This window comes from Pundamilia nyererei, unplaced genomic scaffold (assembly GCF_000239375.1).
Source record: "Pundamilia nyererei isolate P.nyererei 1_Seehausen unplaced genomic scaffold, PunNye1.0 scaffold00183, whole genome shotgun sequence".
NCBI lineage: Eukaryota > Metazoa > Chordata > Actinopteri > Cichliformes > Cichlidae > Pundamilia > Pundamilia nyererei.
In genome coordinates, this window is record NW_005187584.1 from 98,361 (window position 1) to 124,096 (window position 25,736).

General features: G+C 43.8%; 1 protein-coding gene across 4 annotated transcripts in view; it reads left to right on the forward strand.

Moving 5' to 3' along the window:
- The first annotated feature begins 633 nt into the window (after nt 1-633).
- The window catches only part of usp13 (ubiquitin specific peptidase 13), a 34,221-nt gene continuing 9,118 nt past the window's right edge, over nt 634-25,736 (forward strand). Inside the window, exons 1-18 of one of the 4 annotated variants that reach the window (XM_005746745.2) lie at nt 635-743; nt 884-1,117; nt 2,844-2,969; nt 5,192-5,255; nt 6,394-6,515; nt 7,128-7,270; nt 8,198-8,382; nt 8,790-8,887; nt 9,732-9,922; nt 10,271-10,342; nt 11,796-11,901; nt 13,381-13,506; nt 18,275-18,428; nt 18,797-18,971; nt 19,093-19,181; nt 19,621-19,743; nt 22,326-22,349; nt 22,763-22,906. In XM_005746745.2, the coding sequence (XP_005746802.1) occupies nt 1,007-1,117; nt 2,844-2,969; nt 5,192-5,255; nt 6,394-6,515; nt 7,128-7,270; nt 8,198-8,382; nt 8,790-8,887; nt 9,732-9,922; nt 10,271-10,342; nt 11,796-11,901; nt 13,381-13,506; nt 18,275-18,428; nt 18,797-18,971; nt 19,093-19,181; nt 19,621-19,743; nt 22,326-22,349; nt 22,763-22,906 (2,053 nt within the window). In that variant the 5' untranslated portion in view covers nt 635-743; nt 884-1,006. Of the gene's footprint in view, nt 1,118-2,843; nt 2,970-5,191; nt 5,256-6,393; nt 6,516-7,127; nt 7,271-8,197; nt 8,383-8,789; nt 8,888-9,731; nt 9,923-10,270; nt 10,343-11,795; nt 11,902-13,380; nt 13,507-18,274; nt 18,429-18,796; nt 18,972-19,092; nt 19,182-19,620; nt 19,744-22,325; nt 22,350-22,762; nt 22,907-25,736 lie in introns of all 4 variants that reach the window. The other 3 variants (XM_005746746.2, XM_005746749.2, XM_005746747.2) reach the window with 3 other exon arrangements.

The window sequence follows — 25,736 nt, forward strand, 5'->3', positions numbered from 1 at the left end:
GAGTTTGAATTTTCTCCGTCGCGTGCAGTTAGTGGGGTTAATTAGTGACTCTAAAAGTCTCCTATGGTTGTCCGTCTCTGTATCAGCCCGGCATCGAGCTGACAACCTGTCCAGGATATACTTGGCCTGTTGACAAAGATCAAGATATATCCAAATGCTTAGCCAGGGCTGAGAAAGCTTCAGCCAAGTGCAATTAAAAACAAATTGCACCTTACATTTATTTGTACTGTAAATTCTTCCAGATCTCTGAGGAAGGTTGGTCTCCTGTTGGTTTATAGTTTATTTTCTTGCGATGAACACGAGCGTCCACCGGGTGGCAGAGCTCTGCAGACAAGACTAGCCTGGTCATGCGGACGAAGGGCTTCTTTAGACACACGCAGCACAAGTGGACTTAAAATCACATATTAAAAATAAAAATCTGCCATCTGCAGTATATTTTTTGTTTATTTACTTATTATATTCGCAAAATCCTGCAAAGCAATGACATTTCCGGCTCTCTCTCTTTTTTAAACAAACCGACTGCAGATTGATAAAGGATCAGCAGCAGCTACTAAAAAGCAAAGTGTCCTCCATAATCACGCACTTCCTGAATCCTGGAAGCTGGAAACATGCTGTAGTAAATGTGGGCGGCTTTATGAATCATCCTCAGAGGCGGGAGGGGCCTTCTCGTAAAACATCCCCGTGAGCAGGAGCAGCACAGCGGCGTCACCACAGCCAACAGCAGCAATGTAATTTCTGCGCAGGTCCGAGATTTTTCTTTTTGTGTGTGATGGGAGACAGGAAAAAGAATAGAAACACAAAAGAACAACATTAGCTTTGCGCCGCACCGTGCAGCAGCTTGCCTGCCTCCACCCCTCGGTCATTTTATTTTTATGTTTTTCAGCGTCACATCCCCCTGGTCGGAGGAATGTAGAGACGGAGTGCTTTAAAAATAGCATCCTCTCCTGTGACAGGCGCTGCCCCGGAGGCTCCGCAGCACTGTGGTGCGAGAAGCAGGAATGCGAAGATGGCTGCAGACCTCGGAGAGCTGCTGGTCCCATACATGCCCACCATCAGGGTCCCCAGAACAGGAGACCGGGTGTTCAAGAGCGAGTGCGCCTTTTCTTTCGACTCTCCCGTAAGTGTGCCTGTCGCCCCCTTCCTCTCACACACACACACACACACACACACACACACACACACACACACACACACACGGTGCGACACGAGCGGCTTGTTTGGGGAGAGAAAGTGCGTCGCAGGCGAGCTGACAGCTTGTTTTGCACGAGCTCAGCGGCGCACGTGAATCTGCTGTAAATGAGCGTGTTTCCATGGTCACCGTCCCCGCGAGCTTGAGAGGGGAAAAGACAATTAAAGGGTGTTTACGTCTCAGGCGAAAGAGATGAAAGGGGTTTCCTTTGTGTCCACTTCACACCACCCCACTACTACTGGAGGTCCACACGCAGGCCAGTTAGACCAATAAACGGAGCCACACACCTACACCTGCCTGAAGCTGGGCTCCCCCTCCAGCAGCAGCACACTGAGTTCACTGCTCCACTCTTGGCCTTTTATAGTCTGTAATTTGTCTGAAAATGGCCTAAAGTGCGTCAGTGGTGCTTGGCTGGAACTGTGTCCACGGTGATGTTTCTGTTCTCAAACAGGATTTGTACACGTTTAAAGACCCTAATGGTGTTGTTTTGGTTTTTAGTAGCTTTTATGGGGTCACATGGTGTCTCTGCAACACTGTGACTATAATGAGTCAAAAAGTGAAAGATTTAATGCTTCTGCTATATGAAAATGCTTATTCTGCTTTATTTTTGTCATTTTACTTTTCTTCTGTGAATAGGACAGCAGGGACATCATGAACACAGCTGCTGCTTTACTTTATTTGAACCTTTAAGGGGTTTCATGCGCTGATGATTCAGTTCTTCCTGTACGTGAACTGAACCCTGCATTTTTGTATCTGCCACAGGTACCCTTCCTACCTGTGACAGATATAAATAACATTTCTTTGCCCCAATGAAATCTCGCTTTCTCGACTGAACCCGTTTTTAAAGGTGACTCAGCTGTCTGGAGTTTGTCATGTTGGCCTGAGGACTGGGTTATTTTTACCCTTGCACTGTTGAGGCTCATATGTCACTCTGGGCCACTTAAAGGTTTATCACGGGGGGTTTATAAGGCCTGGCCTGGTCGCAGATTTAGGTTAACTTTGAAGGTGTATTTTCCAAGTGTGTTGTTTTCCCATGTGAAGTGAACTGTCAAGGAAAGGAAAAGGTTGATTATTGTAGATTTGAAAGCATGTTTAGGTGTCTGTCACTGTTCACGTGGACATTTTTTGATAATAACAAGATGACCAAAGAATCGTGTTCTTCTCTCAAAGACATGACACAAGTCAGTCTCAGCTTATGGGCTGTTACTAAAGGTAAAAATCATTCTCCCAAGAGCTCAGACATGTTGTTAATGAAATAGTCTGCCTGTAATGGGATGCTTTTCAGTTTCAGAAACAACAGCATAAAATTGTTGTATCATGTTGCTCGTATGAAGCCTAATATGAGACAATAATCAATTACTTTCCTTGGCTTAAATGACCTGTCAGAGGAGGCATTTGCATTAAAACTAATGCTTGTCAGCAGCACAAATGCTGAAAGGTGGAAAGTTTTTGGTGCAAATAATAATTCTTTGAGCGAGAAAGAGTTTGGAAAGTGTCAGAATCACATCTCTGTGTTTGATGTTACCGTGATGAGTTTGGCAAACTGGGCAAAATAGAAGATCCTGAAATTGTTCCCACGGTAAGAAATATTTCAAATGTGCTCATAGTGTGCCAGTTGTGCTTTCTCATTGTTATTGTTTGTTTTGCTCCGCAGGAGTCTGAGGGAGGCCTGTATGTGTGTATGAACACATTCCTGGGCTTCGGTCGAGAACATGTGGAGCGACATTATCGCAAAACAGGACAGAGCGTTTACATGCACCTCAAACGGCACGTCAAAGAGGTGCGTCTTCCACCTGCTCCATGTGCTTTGTCGGGCGTTGATTGTAAATACAGACTAAAGTAGAATTCAGAGCACAGAAATCATCTTTGTTTCTAAAGTGCTTTTCAAATCCTGTTTATAGAGCACGTCTGAATCCGTAGCACATAAAGGTAATTCATTTAATAGAATTTAACAGAGTCGAACAGAAAAGCTAAAAAAACAACTCCTGAGTAAAACCAGTGATGTGTGGAGTATTGATTCATATATTTAAATGATGATTGTTAACACATAAGACCAAATTAAATCCAGATTTCTTGCGCACAAAAATAATCACAACGTGTCAAGTTGTAAAAGCGTTTTATCGCAGATGTAAACTGAGAGAAATGTTTATGAAAAAAGTGTCTGGAGAGCGAGTGGGCCAGGTACTTGAGTTTTGGGAGAGGAACGTCATCCCGGCCCTGTCTGATGCAGCATCCCAGTTGCTCCACGGTCCTACATCTGCTCAGTCATATTGTTCATTTCAATAAGTGTTTCCAGTTGGTGAAGCTGGACTGCAGGCAGGTAGGCCAGTTCAGGACACAGACTCTCCTCCCACAGAGGCTGATGCAGCATAATAGATGCAAGTTAGCATTGTCTTGGTAAATGTATTTGTATAGCGCTTTTCTAGTCCTTAAGGACCCCAAAGCACCTTACACTACATCCAGTCATCCACCCATTCACACACACATTCACACACTGGTGATGGCAGCTACATTGTAGCCACAGCCACCCTGGGGCGCACTGACAGAGGCGAGGCTGCCGGACACTGGCGCCACCAGTAGGCAACGGGTGAAGTGTCTCGCCCAAGGACACAACGACCGAGACTGTCCAAGCCGGGGCTCGAACCGGCAACTGTCCGATTACAAGGCGAACTCCCAACTCTTGAGCCACGATCGCCCGCTGGGCCCCTATGGGTTCATTTGCAAATCATTACACCCCCCCCCCCTGTTTGTGTGTAACACTTGATGTTTTCAGGCCTGTTTCTCACCTCTAACTTTCCTCACTGAACGTTTTTCTAGTTTTTGTGTGTTTGGAAAATTCCAAGAGTTAACTTGGTAATTTGCTACTAATTATGTGGAAAGTTGAGGATTTCTTTAACTTGTAATAAAGAGATTAAAATCAATTTTTCTTAGTTTGCTGAACACGCCGTTAAAACCCACAATTCATCAAGCTGTGATGTTTTTAAGATTGGACCAGTGAGGTGTGCTTCAGTAAAACATGAGTAAAAACAATTTTCCAATTGGAAAGCAACAATAAGACGAGCATTACAAAAGTGAAACGACTGAACCCATTTATATCACAACAGAATTTATTACTGTAGAGTTTTATTACAATTAATGATGTTTTGTCCAAAGACTGTAACGTTACGCTTTTGTTGAGACTGAGCCACAGAGCTGCTGAGTCATTTAAGGGAACAGTCTTTGCAAAAGTATCACATCTGAACCAAAACATGCTTCACTTTTGTCTTTCTATGAAAACTGGATGGTGACCGACAAAGATCAGAGCTGCTGCCTCTAATTGGCTTCTGCTCTGCTTTGTGGAGAACTGCTATTTCAATGCCTGGATCTGTCCACAAACAGCTGCTCACATTCTGCAGGCTCCTGTGTCTGCTGGGTTTTTTCCCATGGGTCCACTCGGTCTCAAGCGTGTCAGCATTCTCCGTCTTTCTGCCCTGTTTACCCACCGAGAGAGGCTCATTCAGGCCAACCTGATCAAACTGAAAGGAAACCAGTTGGTGGCGCTGTGGAGTTGTGCTGCCAACTGATGATTCTGCAGATTCACGGTCCTAAGCCATTCAATAACTGTGTCAAAGCTAAAATATGTTAATGTTACTATTCTTTGTTTTTGTGTTCATGCTGCCTTTTTGATCGCACTTGACGACATTCAATGAAGAGACAATTGCAGCAGAGGCAGAAAAAGACCATGACACACACTACAGGCAAAGACAGGCCCACACATGATGTAAACAGTATCTGTCGTACTGAAGCACTTTATTAATCATCCTGTATGTTGACCCTGCCATGGTCGGGGTTTTCCGCTTGCCTTGTAAACTGACCCGGCACCTGGAACGTCCAGCATCTATTCCTAACAAAATGACAACTATCTGGATTGGCTTTAGCACGGCATAAAAATGTGTTTTTTCAAGTAATTCTGGATGTCTGTGCAGGGTGCTGAAAGGTGTTTAAATGTGATGTTTCCTACAGAAAGCCACTGGAGCTGCTGGAGGCGGCGCCATCCCCAGAAGAAGAAATGGAAAAGTGTTTCTAGGTAAGACCGAGGCAGTGGTGCAAGTAGAGTTTACAGCCTTATGAATATAAGTAAAAGCATTCAGGGTTTTACTTCACTGGTACAAGAAACTCACTAAATGCTCCTTTCCTCACCACGAGACCTATCGTCAGAACTTAAATGTACCAGAGTAACGACGATCACGTTTACGGATTTTGTAGCACGAGAACAGGAAAATGAGTAATCAACTGTTTATACTCCAGCAGAGGCAGGATTAAAGCACTAAATCATACCTGAACAGTAAATCTCGTTGATTGGTGTTTGCAAAAGTGCAGCTCCAGAAGTAATTTACTGTTTTGGTGGTTTAATGTTAATGTGGTCAGAAACGCATCTCCTGCTCTGTCGTGACCCTCCAGCCGCCCCCTCTTGCCAGCCTTTACCCAAAGCGTCAGATATTCCTCATGATGTGTCCCCTCCTCTTCTTCCTCCGCTTCATCTTGTTCTCTAAATATAGCTCATTTATTTGTAAATGTGGTTGGTAACTGTTCTAAATCAAATCCTGGCCCGCTCCCCTTCATCTCCGCCTCTTTGGGGGTGCGGAGAGGGAGAGTCGCCGGCCTCTCAGCTGCCACCGCCTGTCAACCTCCCGTCCAGGCTGCTGACACGCTTCTGCTGCAGCTATGACGCTGCGCCCAGAGGACCAGGTGACTCTGCCTCCTTCCTGACGGAGGAATTCCTTCCACTCCATGAAGGGTAGATTAGATCAGCCCTCCAGCCATTACCTGCCTCTTCCTGAGGACTCCTTCTTTGGAGCAGTTCTTCCTGTTATCCTTTTAAGATCTTGATGTGACAGCGGTTATGTACGTATCCGCCATAATCCCCACGTTGGTCCAGTGATCTAATTAAGGCGCTAGCTGCTGACGTCGCATGCAATCAGTAGGCATAACAGCATTGTCAGGGTTAACCTATGATCCTGTTTCCCACTGAGTCATTATGCACGTTTAGGCTGCAGTGGAAAACAAATGCTCTGTATGGAGGGTGATCAAAGCCCGCTCCTTAGAAATCCGCTACTGACTAAAGGAACAAATCATCATCTCAAATTCAAGCAGAAAAGAACATCAAGTAAAGATATTTCAGAACAAACTCAGTGGCAGCTGACTGTTTGCTTCCTCCCTGAAAGATTTAGAGCTGAACCGTGATTTTAACGGGGAGGACTATGAATACGAGGATGAGGCCAAGCTCGTCATTTTTCCAGACCACTTCGAGATCCCCTTACCAAATATTGAGGAGTTGCCCGCTCTGGTCAGTGAGTCGGTGTTACCGTTACAGTGCACGCTGATGGTTCCCTGAGTGGCCACCCCGTCTGTCTTGTAGAGCCACCATTTGGTCTCAATCCATATGTTTTACATTCAAGGTTCAAAAACATCTGTGAAAATTCAAAAACGAACTTCATTATAGAGGATTGGTGGGTGACCTGTGAGATGTACACCTTTGCAAACATTTCGGGGAACCATGTGGTGCACTTGTATGTGCCTTGTTTTCTGTGTTTACTGCTTGCATGGAGCACAGAAGAGACTTTTCACACATTTATTCGTTAGTTTGGCTTTTAGAGCTTGGCTTTGGCACGACCTCGACGTCTGTTTTATTATTTAATGCATGTGCGATTTCATGTTGCCGCGGTGGAAAATATTTAATTGTACAGTGTAATAAAAGAGCAGGTGTGTTTTGCTGCTGGATTTTTCTTAACTCTTTCGGTGTTGAATCAGTCATGTGACGTGGCACACACTTTCTTTTTTAAGCACAAATCTTGCATGACCTCTTTGGCTCTTTTCTGTGGTTCTGAGCTTTTATGTTCAGTTGTAAGAAAATAATTGCTGAAATAAAATACTGACCGCTGACTCTGCTGACGTCCAGGTGACCATCGCCTGTGATGCAGTACTCAATGCACCATCAGCTTACAAGAAACAGGAGCCTGAGTCCTGGGAGGAGGAGATCCAGGTGTCTCGGCATGCCAGAAGCCTCAGACAGCTGGATAACGGGGTCAGGATCCCACCCAGGTCGGAGTGAAGTCTGTGTTATTCCCTGTATGCTGTCAATACAAATAACGGCAGTAAGAAACAACAGCTCTATATAGCACCATGATCACTTTGACCTTCAGATCAATGTACTGACTTTGAAGAGGTCAGAGGTCAAATCTGACACGTACTTTCTGTATGTCAACAATAATCACGACACCACAGAATTCTGGTTTCAAAGTTACGGTTTTTGTCCGTTTTTGACCACGAAGCCATTAAGTTGACTTTGAAGGCATCTCTGGATAGAAGTCCAGTTTATTCAGGTTATTGTGTTTGCAAACAGAATGATGGCACGCACACACTACAAAAACCTCGTTAGTGAAGCCAAAACGAAATGTGAACCATATTTCACATTTGACACTTCATTGATCAAAGTAATCTTTGGTTTCCACCTATTAAAGGCTTTGCTGCGTACTTTATTATACGTGTCTGAATAGGCATGGATGTAAACGTCTATGTTTTTAATGATTCTATATAAGGAAAGTCTTGTATTTGTAGTCTTTGTTTCTGTTGCTTTGATAACTAAAGAACAGGAGAGAACCTGTAAATCTGACAACTTTCACCCCTGTTGTTGAGGAAAATGCAATGTTGCAGTAAAAGTCTAAGTGGCTCGGATGGAAAAGCTGCTTGAAGATGTTTCACCTCTCATCCGAGAAGCTTCTTCATTCTAGGGTTAAATGGTGGAGAGTCCCAGATTGACTGATTTGACCTTAGAACTCAGATGAGAGGTGAAACGTCTTGAAGCAGCTTAAAGGAGTCCAGATGCTTCTCCATCCGAGCTCCTTAGACTGCTGTGACCTGGATGACTGAGAAGCTTCACAGACATTTTGCAGTCAAAAGTGAGGCTTGGCACGACTGAGTGATTAAAAACGGCACATCAACAACACGAGTCTGTTTTGTTGTCTGCAGTGGCTGGAAGTGTCAGAAGTGTGAGATGAGAGAGAACCTGTGGCTGAACCTGACAGACGGAGCGGTGCTCTGTGGGAAGTGGTTCTTTGATGGGAGCGGTGGTAACGGCCATGCGCTGGAGCACTACAGAGAGACCAACTACCCTCTGGCTGTCAAACTGGACACCATCACCCCCGATGGAGCAGGTCTGGGACTCTTGATATCATCACGAGAGCCGTTCCACGAATCCAGAATTTCATTTATGTCACGTTGCCAGTGATCCTTCCTTTACATTTGTTTTGATCTTTAATGCAAAGAAAACTACAGAAAACTTGTAGTTTAGATCAAATTTATGGTAGTGTTTAAAACACAATAATATGTAGTTAAACTCGCTTCGTTTTTAAAAATTTGACATAATGTGTAGCATCGTGTAGCTATAATAATAATTTCACCTACCGACTGTCCGATCAAAGTTTTGTTCCTGAAGCTCACACAGTGACTCTTGGAAATACAAAGCAAGATCTCATCCATCTGTAGTTCATTTCTAAAGCGAGTAAGTTACCATCCCAACAATGAATCTTGTTGTAGTGATTAACTGCTCTTTAAATTTCAGACATCTATTCGTTTGAGGAAGAAGAAGCTGTGTTGGACCCGCACGTATCAGAGCACCTGTCACATTTTGGAATAGACATGCTACAGATGCAGAAAGGAGTAAGTTAGCTGCTTTGAGCCTAAAACATCTAGAACACATCAAAGAAATCAGTAATAATCAGTCAATTATCAAATCAATAACAAACGCACACCACGCTTCACTGCTGCAGCTACACACTGAACATTTTCATTGGAGTTTTACAAACATTTGTTACATTTCTTTACATGAAAATAAAGAAAACTTTGAAGAGATGTAGCGCTGTTAAATTCACTGAGAGGTTTATGACACAGCTGCCCTAAATCACTGCTATTTAAATGTAGTAATTGGTGTTTCTGTAATGGTTAATGCTATGGAAGAGGACTCCAGTGGCCCTAATCCTCTCCCATATTAATCTGTATGAGTGAAGCACACTATTATTTTTGATTAAAATGCCAAATTACACAAATTGACTTGCATTCCTACAGTGGTTGAATATTATAATATTATGCTTGATTGATTTGAAGTTTTTGAAAGAGCTGTAAATATTTATGTTTTCTTGTTTGTATGTCAGATGCTCCAATAAATTTGATGAACACTGTATTTAAATTGTGCCAATAGGTGTCAGTCCCAAAAACATCAGTCTGGGGTTTTTGGGGATATTTCAACCAAAACAATCCACATTTAAAAGAACTTCATCTCAGAGTTTAGTTTAGTACATGAATAAAAAGTGTAGGACTGATTGGGATTGACCTGCCTGGATTCTCCAACGCTGTTTTTGGTCTAACCAGGCGTTTTTCATGTGGGGTGGAGTTTAAAAACCATAATAGACTTTCCAGTCAAATTCTCTCCAGCTTTGAGAACCAGATGAAGACTCTGTTTCTCCCAAAAGGTGTTTCTAATGTAGCTTCCCTTTTCCCCCTTCAGACAGAAAACGGGCACCACACAGACAATAAACCCCGGCCGCGGGTCAGCGAGTGGGAGGTGATCCAAGAGTCGGGCATGAAGCTGAAGGAGGTGTATGGCTCTGGTTATACAGGCATCAAAAACCTGGGAAGCAGCTGCTACCTTAGTACGGTCATGCAGGTCCTCTTCAGCATCCCAGACTTCCAAAGGATGTGAGTAATATCTCGTGTGTCAGATGTTATTGATTCTGTACTGGTTTCACAGAAAGACTGCTTTCCTTTAGAGCCAGTTTAAAAATGAGGTCTTGTTACCACAGAAGAATCTGAAATACTTTTTCAGTTTTTATTAACAATCAAAGCTGTTTTTTATCAAGTGTTTAAAGTGTAAATCTGTTGTTCAAAATAATTTACAAATATTTATTCATGTCAGTCGACAGAGGACATAAAAAAAATCTTTTGAGCAATATTTAAAACGGTTACTTTACAGTTGATGTTCCTGAGGGTCCATCATCCCGTATGCTCCTCTGTAGGTCAGAGTGTGACTCATGCTTTGCTCTCCAGGTATGTGGGTAATCTTCAGAGGATATTTGACTACTCACCGCTCGACCCCACCCAGGACTTTGCAACTCAAATGTAAGTGACTGCAGTGTCACGTTATGCAGTGTGGAACTGCACAAACAGGAGAGGGTGTTTTTCTAGCTGCTCAGGACTGGAATATTTTGTTAATTATAACATAATTAACACGATGTGTCGTTTTCTAATAGAACCAAATCTTGCCAATGAATTTTGATGCTAGTTGTAAAATCTGTTTGACTTTGTCACATAAGCCAGTATGTTGCAAGAGGCCAGTCAGATGCTGTGGGTGTGATGGATGGGAAGCAGATTCTTAGCCAGGAAGGCGATAGATATCAGCTGTGTATTTCATGCTGTGAGGCACGCAGCCAGATAAAAACACGTTTATATCTGTCACTGTTAGAGCTTGTCAGCGAGAAATGGGTCATAGGAAAGTAAACCTGTTTATTTGTATAATGGCGCTCTCTTAAAGTTGGATTATTCTGAAGACAATTATGTTGTAAACAGGTACTTAATAGAAAAGCTACGTGTGAATAAAGCTCAAGGTGCTGAAGGACAAACAGGAAAGTCTTTCATGATACACATGACGCACTCGGGGGGCGGGGATTGGAGCTGAGGTTCTGCCACCAAATATTTAAGTTCATTAAATTAGCATGTTGCTAAAGGTCGTGTAATCATTTGAAGAGGCTCTCCTCCAGATCTTTGCAGTAGTTGTGGTGCTGCGTGCCTCACTAAGTTAAGCAGGTGACCTGTAAGCTGTAAGGCTAACACAGGGCCGGGTTTACGCCACTTATCACACATTTATGGACTCATGCACCGTCTGGCACAAACTGTTTTAGCTCCTCTTGAAGCAAACGTCCGTCTGATTGGCTGCTCTGCATAAACACAAGGTTTGAACAGCAGGTGGGTGGAGCTACTGTCCTCGCAGCTATAGCTGTGTGCCTGTTATTACTGAATATCGGACGTCTGCTTTTGATCCAAGAGTGGAAAAACGCCCATGAAAACACACCTGGATCGGGATAACTGTTACATGACCTCACTGTTTAATAAGAACATCAGTGTAATAGTGTATATATGACAGGGAAACAAATGAAGCAGACTAGGTCCCCTTGCTTGCTCCTTTTCACTTTTAATAAATATGAAGTAGTATACAGTCGATGAAAACTGTCATCAGCCTTGAATGAATCTAAATGACTGTATTTCTCCTAATTGTCTCTCTGGAGTACCACTGCACAGACGTATTTATAAGACAAGAAACAACCACAAAGAGCTGCAAAGAGGCGCCACAGCCAGTCCAATAACAAAACAGGCACTTAGGACTACAGCCTGCTTTAGTTTAAACTCAGGATTATCACGAGCTGGCCTCCAAGTGCCCTGTCTGAAGGTTTTGTAGTGTCTTTTTCCTTGACATCTGTGCACACTTCCTTCAGGGTGTGCCATCTAAAAAATAACCCCAGCAAGACTAAAATAAGACTCTACTTTATGCTTATGTGTGTGTGTTTTTGTGTGGCAGGGCTAAACTGGGACATGGACTGCTTTCAGGCCAGTACTCCAAACCGCCCATGAAATCTGAGCTCATTGAACAGGTGATGAAAGAAGAATACAAGGTGTTAAACTGGGTATGTCCAGCTTCCAAACTGGGTCCATAAGCAACAGAAGCATGCGAATAATCCTAACATTTAGATTTAGCCGCTCAGTTTGATTTAACGTTTGGTTTTTCATAGTAACGTAACAGAGTTGTTTTTTTAAGGAGTGTAGTTGAGTTTATATATGTTTAAAGTTGCTTCTCTTCTCCTCCTGCTGTTTTCATTTGGTCTACAAACTGTTGACAGCAGTTTGAGCTGCTCAACTTCAACAGCTCCGTTAATATTTTGTGTTCTGCCTTTTAGTTCCTCACATCACAGCTTTATGCTGCTACATGGGTAAAATGTGCTACTGTTTAATTTATATGAATATTTACGTGTTTGTTTGTCATATGAAACTGTTGCCTTTTCGGAGTCGTAGTACACATCTGCCACAAAATTACAGGACAGCCATAAAGGGTTATCCCTGGGCTTCTTCCATAAGCTTCACCAGCCACCAGGCCGAGCTGTGAGCTTCCTGCATGTGTGATGGGGAATCGTGGTTGGACATATATTGACAGCTGGGGACATGTGGGGGGAGAGCTTGTATTATGTCAGTGTGACCCAGCACAATCACAGAGTCTCATCAAATTGTTTCCTTAATGCTGGTACACGTTCTCGTGATGGAGGTTGGTGGTTTTACGTGTTAAAGACTATTACTTTTGTTTGATTGCAGAGAAAAAATATAGATTGGATGGCAGCAACATATTTAAACGTCTGCTTATTTTATAGTAACTGCTGGTTTATGCTTTTTCACACTTCTGCTTAACCAAAGTAAATGTAGATATGTGTGAAGGAGCCGGGTTAAATGTTTTTGCTGCATCTTTGTGAAAGCACATTTTTATATGTATGGCAGCAACAAAGTTTTAGTCACAAGCTGCAAGTATCAACAGTGATGGCGAGCATTGGAAAAGATGCTTTTTACCTGAGCATTGTGATGCAGACGTCTGTATTTCTTGTTGTGACAGCTAGCTTAAAGTTTGAGTTTTTTAACAAAGAAGGTGGCGATGCCAGTGCAAAGAACCCACCGCAGACCCGATGGTGTTGTCGTTAACATGCTTTTCAGCATACTTGGTTGCTGTTCACACACTCAGTCAGCTGCAGCTCATAGCCCAACTCGCATTGACATCAACAACCCAGGACCCAGTCAGATTTTTAAGCCGGCGAGACGTGATTGCAGATGGCGTGCAGGTGTGTCCATCACCCCTGCAGCAGCACCGCAGACCGTGCCCCCACAGCAGCGAGTTTTTGAAGTATCTGTGTTACTTTGTAGCATCATATTTTATCACATATATTATTGTCACGTTAGACAAACATGTTGATTAGCCTGACATCACACATTCCTTCCAACATCTATAATTCCCACTCTCGGTCAGCTGTCTCTTGTGTTATATGGTCCTCTGAAAAGGCCGAGTATTTACGCCTAGTCAGATTATGTGAGACATCTTTTTATATGTATATATATTTTAATTGCAGCACCAGCAGAAGGGCATCTCTGCTCGAATGTTGAAGGCTCTGGTCAGCAGGGGACACCCAGAGTTTTCCTCCAACAGACAACAAGATGCTCATGAATTCCTCCTGCACATGATCAACCTGGTGGAGGTGAGTGAAGCCGGGTGGAAAAATGTCTTCACATATCCACATGTACACTAATTACACACTTTATTAGACATCCCTTGTTGGGGCCATTTTTGTTGAATGTTTATAAAATGCAATTTGTATTCATTTTTGTTTTTTCTTTAAAGGTGTAAGAATATACTGACCTGGTTTTGTTATGTAAATTTGTAATTAATTTTATTGGAGAAGCTTTTGCAAAGTGATTGGTTTATTAGCTTATGGACCCTCCCATTAATCAAGAGATTAAGAGCACCCTGGATGGGTGTGGTAAAGAGGTTTTTTGTTTTTTGTTTGCCAAATGTCAGATGGGAAGACGGGAGGGTTAGGAAATGATTTTTTGACCACTTTTGAAGTTGTTAAAGCAAATTAAGTTAACTTTCGTTAAATTTTAAGTTTTAAGAAGTTATTTGGCTGATTTTTGTTTATAATTTTCCACGAAATAAACGGCATATGATTTTTAAACAATGGAGTCAGAAGTGCGTTCTAAAACAAACCTCCCGTTGCCACCCACGGCCTTTTCTTGGACTTTTTTGGTGTTTGGAACGTAAAAGGCCGCGACATCCCTGTTCAACTGTCTTATAATGCAAATACTGTGTTCAAGTTCAAACTGGGCACCAGAATGGGAAAGAGGTGATTCCAGTGACTGTGAAAGTGACAGGCTGTGACTGCAGAGTTTGCTGAACTGCTGGGATTTCCCAACACGACCTTCTCTATGTTTGAAAAAGAGAAAATATCCAGTGAGTGCGAGTATGAGACGTCAGAGTCAGACTGAGGCTGGCAGCAATAACTCAAATAAACACTTGTTGGAATCAATGTATGCAAATGAGCACAAACTTAATCTTAAACTGCTTTCAGTGACAACGCACTGCAGTTTGAAAGGCCTCCACAGTCACCAAATTTCAAACTACTAGAGCAAGTTTGGGTTGTGGTGGAAACGGGAGATTCGCATCATGGACGTGGAGTTGAATAAATCTGCAGCAACGTCGAACCAAAATCTCTGATCTTTGTTTCCAGCACCCTGTTGGCACAAAGAATTAGAGAAGTTAAGAAAACAAAGGGGGTCCAAATGGTATTAGCAAGGTGTATCTAATAAAGCGGCTGATGAATGTATAAATCTGGCAAACGACTTTTAGAAATGTGAATGTAAATACATCTGTGAATTCTATATTTGATGTAAGTGTTACAATGTTGCTCTGTAAAATTAAAAAACCCTGACGTCTGTCAGCGTGCCTCGCTGCGTCACAGAAAATCTTTAAAGTGACGTAAAACATCCCACGTGACCGATGTGCTGTAAACTGCAGTTTTCTGTGACATTGTCACAGAGTGGGAGCTGTTGTGGGATATGGTGAGTGTGACACACGGGGACAGACAGTTTATTGGAGGAGGGGCCGTTTGTTTTCGACTAAACACAGCACGCCGTCTCCCTGGTTGGTACATAAACATGGGGTGTGCTGAAATGTCTGTCTCAAGCAGGATATCTATAGACCGCTGCTATCGCTTACACAGTGTGGCCAGATAATGCCTCCGATTCTGCCTCACCCAGGACGCATGCCCTGAGATAGTCTGCACATAAACAAAACATACCAACCAATCTCTCCTAACCTCTGTGGCTGTTGTTAAAAAAAATCATCTGTAGATATATTTCACACTAAATGTGATTAACATTTTTGTTTTTGTTTCCACACCTCCTTTGACCTACTAGTCAGTGTTTACATGCCAGTTTAGTTACCCATACATGGATAACCTGAATAACATCACCACCATCAGCAGCACGCCCAGCCTGTGCCATCCTACAAATATGGCTGAAGTGACATTATAGCTCGTGTATTGCTGTAGCATCTTAGAATAGAAGGGCTGGGGTGCAGAGAGGCCTTGGCCTTGGCAAACGAGTGCTTTAATCACAGTGCCATCCTTCACCACAGTCTTCAAATAAACACTGCTTCAATCAGCCCTGCTGAGGATATGGAGCCTGTCAGTGATAATGATTCTTCCTAGTTTTCTAAAAAAGATGCAGCTCTCTCCATTGAGGCATTTGGTAAACTAAAGAGTCACATCAGTGTTTTGAATGGCTGTATTAAGAAATGTGGGTCAAACTGCAGTCACGCTTAAGTCTTGCCAGGAGAGTCTAATAGACCACGGCAAAGACAGTCGTTTCTGTGATTTATATATCCAGTCTCTATCCACCTCTTCCCCAGTTTATGTCATTGTCAAATAGAGCTGTTACATTTAACCGTATTTATAATTTGCTTAATATGCCAGCGCTCCCACCTCCGGCAGAGCTCAACAGCAATCTGAGGGAGACTCGGGACATTGAGTCTGACCATGTTCAGCACCTCCGTTGCACTGAGCTGCGGCTGCAAGGTGGTTGGTACCCGTCGTGGTGGTGTCCCCCGAACCAGACGTGAAGGGAACCATCAGACTGACGAAGGAGTCCTGTCAGGTTTGGTTAGCCTAGGACTTCGATGGCAGCTGATAGGTACCGATTGGCCAAGCGGAACATGGTTTGGGAGTGGCTGAAGCAAAAACTCGAGTGTGGGAGGAGTTCAGGGAGGAAAAAGACTTTCGGACTGCCTTGAAGAAACATGGAAAACCGTCAGGCGACTCGGGAGGGTAAAGCAGTGCTCTACCTGCACTGTGTGTAGTGGAGCGCTGCTGGCTTCGACCGAGGACATTGTTGCACAGTGGATGGAACTCAGAGGACTTCCTTAGTCTTCCGCAGAGAAAGCAGAGTCTGGAGACGAGGGGGACAACTCGTCTTTTCCGGGGGGAGGTCACTGAAGTAGCTCCTTGGTGCCAGAGCCCCTGGTGTGGACGAGGTTCGCCCTGAGTTCCTGAAGGCTCTGGATGTTGTAGGGCGGGCTTGGTTGAAACGCCTCTGCAGTGCTGCGTGGAGATCAGGTGTGGTACCTCTGGATTGATAGACTGGAGTCGTGGTTCCCATCTTCAAGAAAGGGTGTGCTCCAACTGTAGGGGATCACAGTCCTCAGCCTCCCTGGGAAAGTCTATGCCAGGGTGCTGGAAAGGAAAATGTATCCGTTAGTCGAACCTCGGATAAAGGAGGAACAATGCGGTTTTTGTCCTGGTCGTGGAACCAGGACCATGGACTTGGAGAAGACATTCGACTTTGTCCCTTGGTGTATCCAGTGGGAGGTGCTCAGGGAGTATGGGGTGTTTGGTTAATTGCAGAGCTTGGTCTGCATAGTCTCCAAATCTGAGGCCATGGTCCTCAGCTCGAAAAGGGTGAAGTGCCTACTCTAGGACAAGTTCCCAAGTGGAGGAGTATCTTGGGGTCTTGTTCATGAGTGAAAGGAGAAAGGGACAGGAGATTGACAGACGGATTGATGCTGTGGCTGCAGTGATGCAGACGCTGTACCAGTCCATCATGGCGAAGAGAGAGCTGAGTGTGAAAGCAATGCTCTCAATGTACTTGTTGTTCTACATCCCTACCCCTGTGGTCATGAGCTTTGGGTAGTGACCGAAATACAAGCAGCGGAAATGAGCTTTCTCTGAAGAGTGGCTGTCAATGGAAAATTGTATTTAGTAGTCAGTATAATCTTTTAGTGATATAAGTTTGCATATGGTAGAATACTGCATGTAGTTATTTGTATTAGGAAATATTTAACCATGTATGCTTAGAGGCATATAATTAATTGTGTAGTGACAGGATGTGTGATCTCTAGCAGGCTGCAGGCTTGGTGTGCACTCCAGGAATGCACCCCCACGTCCTGGGAGCATGAGAGGTTGCACCTTGTTTTATTGTTTTAACATAGCTATGTCTGTTTTAGTCTAAGTGCCTTTTTGCCTAGATGAACCGCTGGACTTCTTCACTGTGTTATCTAGGGTGAACCATCTAGGGTGAGGGGGAGATTACCCTCTACCTAACCAAGGATGTACCTTTTGTGCTTTCATGTTATATGACCCTTTGATCAGCAGCACACACACACACACACACACACACACACACACACACACACACAAACGCTCACTGAAGTATAAATAAAGATTGGGGCAGTTTCTTAGTGCGAGTCTCAGTTTGGAGGCTGCCCTTGCTAGCAAGAAGTTCTGTGTGTTTCTCTTCTCTGAGTCTTTACTGAAGAAGTGTTTTAGAATATTTTCCCTAACAGTGGCTTAGAGATGGGGTGAGGAGTTTGGCCATCTTGGAGGAGCTCAGAGTAGAGCCGCTGCTCCTCCACATTGAAAGGAGCCGGTTGAGGTGTGCCGGGCCAAGAGGCAGGACACGCTGGAGAGATTATGTCTCTCAGCTGGCCTGGGAACGCCTTGGTGTTTCCCCGGAAAGGCTGGAGGTGGCCGGAGAGAGGCAGGTCGGGGCTTCTCTGCTTAGGCTGCTGCCCCTGCGACCCGGCCCCAGATAACCGAAACAAAATTAATGATTGATGGATGGGACTAATACTTTATGACAGTGGTGTCCAACTCCAGGCCTCGAGGGCCGGTGTCCTGCAGGTTTTAGATGTGTCCTTGATCCAACACAGCTGATTTAAACGGTTAATGACCTCAACATGTCTTGATGTTCTCCAGATGCCTGGTAATGAACTAATCATTTGATTTAGGTGTGTTGACCCAGGGTGAGATCTAAAACCTGCAGGACACCGGCCCTCGAGGCCTGGACTCGGCCAAGCCTGCTTTAGGGATAATAAACTAAAGTCAGCCTGACACATAATCCAAATGTGGTCCGATTCTGTTATCGATGCTCATATTCAGCGTCTCTGAATCGTAAATCTTGGTGTTTCTGCAGAGGAACAGCGCAGGCTCAGAGAATCCAAGTGATGTGTTTCGCTTCCTGGTGGAGGAGCGAGTTCAGTGCTGCCAGACTCGTCGTGTCCGTTACACTAAGCGGGTTGACTACTGCATCCAGCTGCCCGCTCCATTTGAGGCCGCCAGCAATCGAGGTAACGGAGCCCCCACACGCTTACAGTGCGAATGGAGGCCACGATTGCCTCTGGTCACTGCAGCTAGTGGGAGAATGAACTGGACCTGCTCTGAGAAGGGAATAATGTTCCCGGCTAAGAGCTGTTTTGTATGTAAGGTATAATTACACCTTCACAGCTTGATATAAAGTATTACGTGACAAATTGTATGTACTATTTAAATGTTGCCAAGATGAGAGTATTTGACTGAAACAGTGGAGTTTTAGTTAAAGCTCTGCAATGCTACACTTACAACAAATACATTGGCTTTTGCAGCTTTTGCAGCACCTTCAGTTCTGAGAATGCTGCAAATGAAAGTGACACATTTTTGTTGTTTTTTTCATTACCAGAGGAGCTACTTGCATATGAGGTCAAGCGTAAGGAAGCAGAAGAGAACATGCGTCCCCCTCCTGAACCAGTGAGAGCGCGGATCCCTTTCACTGCTTGTCTGCAGGCCTTCACAGAGCCGGAAAATGTTCCTGATTTCTGGAGCTCGGCACTGCAGGCCAAGTCAGCTGGAGTCAAGTAAGCAACGTCCACTTGTTCTCGGGCCAGAAATGACCAACGTACACCCCTTTTTAACCAGTATATTTAAACGAAAACCAGCTGGATTCATAAACTGAATTTTCAACACATTCTTTTACAGAACTTCCCGATTTGCCTCGTTCCCAGAGTATCTGGTGGTGCAGATTAAGAAATTCACATTTGGAGTTGATTGGGTGCCGAAAAAACTAGGTAACTAGTATCTCACACTTTAGTGACTGATCAGATTTATTGACCTTATATTTCCCTCCACCAGCATGTCTCAGTAAGTGCAATGCTATAAACCCCCAGCAGAGGGCACCATTAAACTGCAGTTCACAAGGCACAGCAGTGAATCTGTTGCTGGGTGGAGAAAACGTTTCACCTGCACTTTGAACACATGGTTATAAACGTTTATCTGTCATCCTGTCGGTGTCCGTAAAACGCTTTTGCTGTTTAGCTGGTAGTTGAAAATCAATCGGTGTGTTTAGCACCTTAAAATGTTCATAAAGTGTTCAGTTCAGTTCATAAATGGGGAAAAAGGTCAGTTCACGCCTCACATATAGATCGTAATATTTAGAAGTTGATCTGGGAGCTCACTGTTCTTACTGCTGGATTCTTCAGTTTTATACTTTTATATCTCGCTCTGCAGATGTGGTCATTGACGTTCCCGACTTCCTGGATCTGAACCGGCTCCGAGCCACGGGGCTGCAGGCAGGTGAAGAAGAGCTGCCGGACCTCATGCCTCCCATTGTTTTACCCGAAGACACCAGAGGTATGAAATAAAATGGAGGAGGGAGTTTTTAAGCCTATTTGAGTTTAACAATTTGCTCTTTTCTGTATTATTTTCTGTTTGATGTTGACAAATAAACATCCATATATTATAATATATGGCATCTATTAGATGCTACTCCATTTTTCTCACCCAGAATTCAATGAGAAGGTTACAGGCTCTCATAAATTGCCTGCATTGGCCTACAGGGGTGTTAGCAGTCATGCATGAATTCTAGAAAAACAGTGTACCAGCACCCTTAATTACTCCGGGCGTTTTTGGCCCTTCATCTTTGATTTCACAGTCCCTTATTAATTTTAAAGGGCACTGTTTTCCCAGAGCGCAAAGCCTTTTGTTGTACTGTTTAGCCAAAAAAGCCAAGAATATTTCTTCACTCCATTTATGTGCTAGAAACACCTCAGTATATGAAACTTTGTGTTTACCCTATAACATAACACGTTGCTGCTTAAACCAGCTGCAGTGCCCCAGATCCTTTTTGGCAGGTCTCGGGTATTTTTGTGAATTAAATGGTCTGTGAAATTGTCTTTAATATAATATTCTGCTGAAAGCCACCCATATTCCCTCCTAAGGACACATTAAATGGAATCCCACAGGAAAGGCATGCTCAATCAATTACTGAAGAGTGTTTGTGTTCACAGTGTGGCTAAGCCTAATAGGTTCTAATGATTTCACCAGATCTCCTTGTAACGCACTTCCCTCAGCTCTGGGATTAAAGTACTGGAAGCTAGCGAGTTATAGCACTCAATAAAATATTGTCACTTTTTAAGAAACTTTTTTGCAGGCTTGGTAATATTTCAGCCGTTAAATCCAGGCCACTTTAGCCCTTATTAAAAATAAAAAATCAACCCCACAAAGGCAGTGCCCTCCTTTTTGTTTGCCTTTCGTCTCTCTCTGCTCTGTGATTGCAGTTTCCTCCTCCTGTTGTAAAGTTCAGCTACATCAAGTTATCGCTGTCTCTGTTAATATTTCAGCAGATGTGAAGTACAGAGAGTCCTATAATGTTTCAGGCTGTGAGCACATTTGGGGGTGGGCTCGAGCAGAGACGGTAACATCTGAGAGCAGCCTTTGCTGTGCTTCACACATCCATAAACTTGGATCTTTCTTTGGTTTCGTCTGCTGCATCTTAGCACATGAATACACAATAGAAAAACTTTGCACTCGCTTGTCTTAGTGTGCCTAAATATTTTAGGACTGAACATGGTGTGCTGTACCGTCGGTGTCAAACAATCTGAGTGGAGTATCTGCACATTAGAGCATCATTGTTTTGGTTTGCTTAGACCCTGTTACGGCTTGGCGTCCTGTACAGATATCTTTGAGGGCCACAGACACACACACATGCTTTTATTTGCAGCAAATCTGCACGTCGCTCTGAGCTTCTATTTCAGGAGGTTAACAACAGCGTTGCTTCTGTAAATCGTGCAGCTAAAGCTGTGAAATGAAAACAGGTCAGAGGAGACAACACGCTGCATTCAATGGCCTTTCAGATTTATTTATTTCACATTCATATGATGAGTTTTGCTGGTTGTAAATTAACCACTGGCCCGTTCCTCCCCTGCTGGAATTCATCGTTGGTCGCACTTCTATCTCCAAAAGGCTTCAGTGATTCTTATTGATTTCATAGCAGCACACAAATGTGTTTTCCTGTACGCTGCTTGAAGCACATTATTTCTCATTGGTCTGTTTCTATTCACTCAATTATTCCAGGCCATTCAGAAAATGGAAAGTGAATTGTTTTCTTTTGCTTCCACTTTTCTTTTGGTTAAAAAATACAAAATTAACAATCACAAACTGCACACGATGTATTGAAACTGGTTCAGCTTTGTTCCTTCCCTGTTTTGGTTACTCACATTATCCATTTAAACCTATTAAAGCAAACCTGCGATTTAAAAGAAACCATGGAAGATGGCTACTCCAGCTGCATTCACTGGGTCAGTCTTTCCTTTCAGTTAATATAGCAAACTGGATAAAACCCAGCAGCCGTCCGAGGGGCTGTAACTGAGGCCATGAGGGGAAAACAAAGGAAAATGAACAAAAGCCTGTGCCGCTCTCAGGCCGTGTTTCTGCATTCTTTTTTTTCTTCGTTCACCCGATGTTTTCGTATCTGTGTAAAATAAAACGTGTTTGTAGGACACTGACAACATTTCACGGTCCAAAATAACACAGTTGGGCAGTGTTTCTGTGACTCATGAGGGGTGTGGGAGGGGACATTTGCTTCTCCCCTTGATGTTCTGCAGCTAAATGATCCTTTTATGAGAAAGAAATTTAAAAGACAGAAATACCAACTGTGCCCAGGACCCGCCACGGGTACTCGAAAACATCTGGATTCCCTGTGTTACAATGGATTTGTTTGATGAACTGTACCTTTGTTTGTGAATATTAATAACGTGCCGGCAGCTCAGATTTTCCAGGATATTGTCTTGGCCGATTATAGATGCTATCTGTACAAATGTCTGCAAATCTTTTATTATTCTCAAAGAGTGAAATGACTCCAAAACAGAATCAACAGTAAATACAGAGCCAGCGATGGTGATGCTTGACTGTGCCGTGTCCTCCTCCTCTTTCAGATAACTCCATGAGCTCCTTGGACTGTAAGTATTTAATTTCTCTGCACAGCTGTGTGCCAAACTGAATAAACATGCAACATTTCTATAAGTTATAACCATAGAAAATGTATTTCGAGCTCGAAGCAGTGGTGATGAATGCTAGCGAGCTAAACCTCTGACCTACCTGAGCAGGTGCTGCAGCTGCTCTCGACTTTGTGACAAACTTGGCTTTGCTGTGCAGCTTTGCTTGCTTTAGCCAGACTCATTTCTCTCCTTGATAAATCATCCCTCAACAAAGATGCCTCTGCAGGCCCGACGCTCCTCTGCTCTCTTTGTTTAATGAGTCCCACAGAGGGAGTCACCACAAATCTGTTTGGCTGTTTAGACTCAAGCCACTGCTACTGTTGAATCAGCAACTGCATGTTTTAGTTATTGATGCTGATTTGTTGTGTCCCCAGCTCCAGAAATAGACGAGGCTGCAGTAATGCAGCTGGCGGAGATGGGCTTTCCGCTGGAGGCCTGCAGGAAGGCGGTGTACTACACGGGGAACATGGGCCCTGAGATGGCCTTCAACTGGATCATAGCCCATATGGAAGAGCCAGGTGAGCCAGCATCACGGCACAATGCACCGAGGATGGAGGATGATGTCGTGGTGGAGTGTGAAATTAAACATGTCACATGACCTCTACAGTCAGAAGTTCTGTACAAACATTTTTCTCAGTTCAGGGCTATAAACATGTTAGTGCTGGTATCAAATTACATGTTGGGACTTATTTGCTTTTTTTCACACATAAAATACTAAATAAAAACAATACAAATGCATTTTTTCCACGATGTACACTTTATATCACCAGAAGCACGCACCCACCCAAATCATTCAGTTCAGGTGTTTCAGTCACTTCTGTGGCTGCAGGTGTGTAAAGTCAGCTGCTGCAGACTGCTTCTACAAACAACTGTGCCACGAACAGGTCGCTTGCAGGAGCTCGGTGAATTTCAGCACGGCGCTGTGATAGGACACCACCTGTGCAGTCCACTCGTTAAATTTCCTTCTTACTAAATATTCCACAGTCAACTGTTAGTGGCGTTATAACAAAGTGGTTGCAGTTGGGAACAACAGCAACTGAAGTGGAAAGAGAACTTCTCTGTGCCGAGTGTAAAGTTTGGTGGAGGAGGAAATTCTTAATGCTTCGACATGCCAAGATGTTTTGGACAACTTCATGCTCCTGAATTTGTGGGAACAGTTTGGGAACGGCCTCTTCCTGTTCCAACATGACTGCACACCAGTGCACAAAGAAAGGTCCATAAAGACGAGGATGAACACATGTTAGGTTGAAGAACACGACTGGCCTGCACAGAGTCCTGGCTTCAACCTGACAGAACAGCTCTGGGATAAATTAAAGCAGCGACTGTGAGCCGGGCCTTCTCGTTATAGTGTGTCAAAGTGCAACTAGTGTTTTAAACCTGCAAACATTCACAGCGAGGCTTCAAGACAGCATGGTGGTGATACGAAATGAGTGTGGGGAGAGTGCTGAGGATTCAAGGAGTAACTGTAATCCAGACAAAGGTAGAAATACTAGAGACAAGTAATAGAAGAGCTGCAGTGAAAACAGACAAAGTTTAGATGTTGGTCAGATTACATAAGATGTCTGTGTTGCATGTTTTTATCCACATATCAGCCAAAGGCATTTCCCCCACTGTGGTGCTGACAGAATGCATTACACAGACAGGTACGTTTATTTGTTGGGGACCTTTTAAACACAGAGGTAATTGAAAGTGAGAGACGCATCACATCTCATGTTCTTCCATTGCATGCACTGTGTTCTTTTGTGTGCTGCAGGTGCTTATCTGTGCTCACCTGAGTGCACGATCGTCTCCAGAAACTTTGTCTGGACTGACTTTGTGTCTTTGTGCTGAGATGTTCCCCTGAGGTGCAGACTCACGTTTTTATTTCCCTGGTTGGCTGTAAAGGGCCTCTCCAGAGGAGTTTTTAAATGGGCTTGATGGATCTACAAAAAGGGCTGCATTCAGGCTCAGTGACATCAGCTAAAGGGTCCGATCCTGCACGGAGGTTCTTTCAGCTTATTTTGGTTGGACAACTAAACCGCTGTTCACCTAATCACTTTAGACGCCGCAGTGAATATAAACAGCACGAGGGCTTTAAAGACAATGTGACACGGCCGTAGTTTAAGACTTCACATGCAAACATCTGCTCTTCTGTTCGGCAGCCTGACAGAGCGGCGTCTTTCTGTGGTATAAACACATCTGTATAGGAGGTGAGCAGAAGGACGCAAAACAAGGAGAACGAGACAGAGATGATAGGGGGAGATAAGTGGTGCGCAATTTAATTTATGGCAAGCAGAGTAATGAAGGCTGTGTTTATGGCCAACAGTAAGTCGTTCTATTGGGAGTGTCCTTGTTCCTCAGCGGTCATTGTGCACCTTCAGCAAATTCAACTAAAAGTAAGAGAAGTGTGTTGTACTTAAAAATGAGTATTTCCATTCCATGCTCAGTTTCACTGTTCAGCATATGTAAAACGTTCACCAGATATAAAAGTAATATTCCTTTGATTTCTCTTTTAAAAAATCTGATTGGCATATAGTTCATTTTAATGCGTTTAAAATAGCTACAAGTTGAAATGGTGGTTAGCGCTTTACTGTATCACAGACAGAAGCTCAAATATTCGGGTAAGCGTTTGATGACGGTGCAGGGAGGAATAAAACTCCCTTTTAGCAGAGAAACCTCTGGCAGGGCCCGGCTCAGGGAGAGGCAACCATCTGCTGCATTCAGCTGAGGCACCGAGGGTAAAAAGGGAAATGATGAGCATGGAGAGACAACAGACGACAAACAATAATAGTATGACAGTAAACACTGGGCTGGCTGGTGGAGCCAGTAAAAGCAGATGGTAAACAAGCAGCTCTGAAGCCAGAGATACCTGCAGGAAGGGACGGCGAGGACAGCGAGGGACAAACGCTAACTAAGACAAAGAGTTAATGATATGCAACAGTGGCATATAAGCTTGTGGAGGCTGAAATAGAGTAGATGGGAGGTTTTCAGGGACAGACCCAGACAGCATAAATAAGATTCAGGCTTAAAGAGTTTCTAATCCTCATCTTAAATGCAGAGAGGGGAGTCTGTTTCCCACATCCAAACTGGGAGCTGACTGGGAACAGGCCAGAAATCTCTGCATAACATTCAATTCAATTCAATTTTATTTATACAGCGCCAGATCACAACAACAGTCGCCTCAAGGTGCTTTATATTGTACAGTAGATCGTATAATAATGGATTCAGAGAAAACCCAACAATCACATGACCCCCTATGAACAAGCATTTTTGGCGACAGTGGGAAGGAAAAACTCCCTTTTAACAGGAAGAAACCTCCAGCAGAACCAGGCTCAGGGAGGGGCGGGGCCATCTGCTGTGATTGGTTGG